Source organism: Branchiostoma floridae, chromosome 5 (genome assembly GCF_000003815.2).
Source record: "Branchiostoma floridae strain S238N-H82 chromosome 5, Bfl_VNyyK, whole genome shotgun sequence".
Taxonomy (NCBI): Eukaryota; Metazoa; Chordata; class Leptocardii; order Amphioxiformes; family Branchiostomatidae; genus Branchiostoma; species Branchiostoma floridae.
The window spans coordinates 14,927,712-14,930,907 of record NC_049983.1 but is presented as its reverse complement, the minus strand read 5'-3'; the positions used below and the strand labels follow the sequence as shown (position 1 = coordinate 14,930,907).

Sequence of the window (3,196 nt, the reverse complement as noted above, 5' to 3'; positions counted from 1 at the left end):
CGTTATAGCATGCCGATATATGTATTAAATGATCTGTAGAAGGTCTACTCAAGCTATACGAGCAATCGCTGTTATTGTTTACATCCGGGGTATTCGGCGCACGAGCGCTGACTGGTAGGCAAAAAGCGTTAGGAGATCAGATTACTAATTAGCATACCGGCGCGGAAGCAGATCGTACTGTTTACGCGAATTTGCGCATTTTCAGCCACGTTTTTATCGCATCCATGGGATTTTTTCAGATTTTGTATTTTTTTCACTACTTCTTAGTCTTTTTTTTTTTTTTCTTGTGTAATATTTTGGGAGAAAATGACCCTTGCCCTCTTGACTTCCGTCATGTGTTTCCGGTTGTTTTGATTTTCCCGCCGTACGGGCTTTCTGTCATCCGTTCCGGGCTGTTATATTTCTGTTCCTAATGTGGTTTAATTAATACGTTTAATCAATATGAGTTCTTCAAACAGCTACATTAGCTCTTTGGAGCCTAATGACCGAACCAGGTATTTTGAGAAATTAATGGTAAGTGTCGAAGACGCCGGCGATAGTTCAAACCCGGAAGTGACTGGTTCGGCGGTGACTGGTGACGGTGTACGCCTACCTGACCCATACAGTCTGACAGGTGAGGATCATGTGTACATGTGTTTCTAGATTTTGATAAGGTAGATTTTTGTGTCAGATAAAGGTTACAAAAACATGAGTACGTGTAAATGTGTTTGTTGCTAATCTCTAGAAATTCTGGCTACGTAACGTTGTTTATTATCATTTGTATGTTATACAGGTTGGAAGGATGATTTGAGCCTCTGGCCAGATACGGACTATGGGTGCATCTACACCTACCTAATCGAGGCTCCAGGTCCGTTTAACGGAGAAGCCATGAAAGCCTATAAATCCCTGGAGGCGTACAATGTCTTTATAAGTGGCCATGTGAGGGAGTGCAGGTACCACCCTATTGGAAAAAATGTGAAGGTCTGCTTCCTTAAGGCCAAGGTTGTGCCAGGTGGGTGTTGGAGTGCATTGGAACAATATTTCTACTTACATGTACCTGTAGTGAGAACTCTTGAAGATGAAGAATGAGATGCGTGATTAGTATTTAACTGTCAGATACGTTTTTATATTTACTGTATTATCTTTTTTTTCTGTTACATTTGTGTTTCAGGACAGAGAGTAACAGAGACTCCTCACAACCCATGGGTGTGTTTGACCAAAAAAGAGGGTTATGTCATGGCAGCTCACTGCACTTGTATGGCAGGGTAGGTAATATAACTGCATTGACCATCATATCCAAAAAGTCACATTTTTATCTAACAGTGTTCTCGTCAGATGAGGTCCATGGCAAGAAACAGTTTTAGAAATAATGAAAGTCAAACTAGTACTCACCTGTAAATGTTCCTCCGTATATTTCCAGGGAGGAGCGACCATGCAGTTTGTATGTGGCAAGATAACTGTCTTAATTTTTTTCCTTGGTTCATGTTCTTGATGGTTTCCAGTTGTATTTGTACCTGTTGCAAATGCATTTCTTCTTGTTGATGTTCTTGTTGCAGGTTTTACTTGTTGATGTGTTTCGTTTTCTAGGTAATTTGGAGTTATCAACAGTTCCTGAGAGTGAGTATACTAACACATATCATCATGTAGATGTAGATAATGCTAAAAGAAATGTGTATATAGTAGAAATATTCAAATATCACAGAGACTTCCATAATGAGAAGATAAGGCAAATCTTTCATTGTACTGTGAAGCTGGCCAACTTATCCGTTCCTTTTACCATTAACTCTAAAATTGCTCCTGACTATAGTACCTATAATGTATACTCATTTTTTGTTATATTTCAATGTAGATTGGGAGAGGTCTGCAGCCATGTGGCTGCACTGCTGTTCGCAGTGGAGGCCTCCAGGTCTCTTCAGGAAAAACGGACGTCATGCACCAGCAGAAAGGCCGTGTGGAACAAATATTACAAAGATAAGGTCTGTTCATATTTGGGCATTATAATTGAGTAGAATTTTTTTCAATGTCTACAATTTTTTTGCCTAAGTAGACTGTTATAACTTACATTAATGAATGGATTTCTTTGCTTCTACAAAATCATGTGGCATTTACATGTATCCAATTCACAATATATAGCACTACACTATAGATTTACAGCAATATAGTAGATGTTCCTAGCCTGGAGTCCAGCCTTGTTGTGCTTTAGTCCACTCCCAACGGTGGCTACCCCGTCAATGCCATGGGGTAGCGACCTTTGGGAGCGAACTAAAGCACAACAAGGTTGGACTGCAGGCTAAGATGTTCCTCTTTGTAAAGTGTAATATCTGACATGGCCACTGTATAATGCTTTTTCTCACATATATTATTGATAATTCATTTTGTGGATTATTTCTTTCAGGTTGATCCACAAAGGGCTGAGGACATGGACTTTTCGCACCCTAAACATGGAGTCCAGATCAAGAAGGCGCGCCTGAAGCCGCAGTGTGATGTGCCACCACTCAGTGAAGAAGAGGCCGCTTCTGCTTTCTCACAACTGAGGAAGCTGTGTCCCACTGCCAGTGCTGTCATTAAAGAGGAGGAGGACACAGACACAGCATCAGAAGATGAGTCAGATGTCAACACAGAGACGCTTCCCCCTGTGGTATACAGGTCTTGTCATCCAGCCAAAGTCCCTGTTACTAGTGTTAGTGTAGACAGCATCCTTGAGGATGTTCGGTGCAACCCCGAGCAAATCACAAACCTCAACAAAGCTACAGTGGGGCAGTCCAAGTCTGCTTTATGGCGTCAGCAACGCAAGGGTCGTGTGACTTCTACATCCATGCATGATGTCCTTCATGCATCAAACCCCACCACTGCAGTACGGAAGGTCATGCAATATGACTGCAAGGATTTGAGCCAAGTGAGTTAACTGAAAACTAGTACAGTGTACACTTGCAGGAAGCCATTTTTCGTAGGTAATTAAGGCACACAAAGAGACAACATTACCCTGTATATTGGAACATGTACCATAATAATCCCAGAGCAAGTGTAGCTCTGATCTTTATTTGGATTTAAACAATACCAGGAGTCTAAATATTTCTGCAAAGTGTGACAGTCTAAATGTTCAGTCAATGCGAGATAGTGTCATATTAGAGATGTAATTCATTTGTGCTTTCTATGTCAGAAATTCTAAATAGGGAACACTATGCGGCGGCCGACGAGATGTGGGTGCCTCCTCTGA

The 3,196-nt window shown here is 41.3% G+C and overlaps 1 protein-coding gene across 5 annotated transcripts; it reads left to right on the top strand.

Moving 5' to 3' along the window:
• The first annotated feature begins 236 nt into the window (after positions 1–236).
• LOC118415378 lies at positions 237–3,142 on the top strand. Of its 5 annotated transcripts, XM_035819939.1 has the most exons (5): positions 237–613; positions 773–991; positions 1,151–1,244; positions 1,829–1,955; positions 2,375–3,142. In XM_035819939.1, exons 1-5 carry the CDS (start codon positions 442–444, stop codon positions 2,882–2,884), a joined length of 1,122 nt encoding a protein of 373 aa, XP_035675832.1. In that variant the 5' UTR covers positions 237–441; the 3' UTR covers positions 2,885–3,142. The 5 variants fall into 5 exon arrangements, 4 of the variants coding, with proteins under 4 accessions (XP_035675832.1, XP_035675835.1, XP_035675833.1 ...); XM_035819942.1 differs by lacking the exon at positions 237–613 and having other exon boundaries at positions 959–991; positions 1,567–1,955; XM_035819940.1 differs by lacking the exons at positions 237–613; positions 773–991 and adding an exon at positions 1,400–1,420 and having other exon boundaries at positions 1,027–1,244; positions 1,567–1,955.
• Positions 3,143–3,196: the final 54 nt, after the last annotated feature.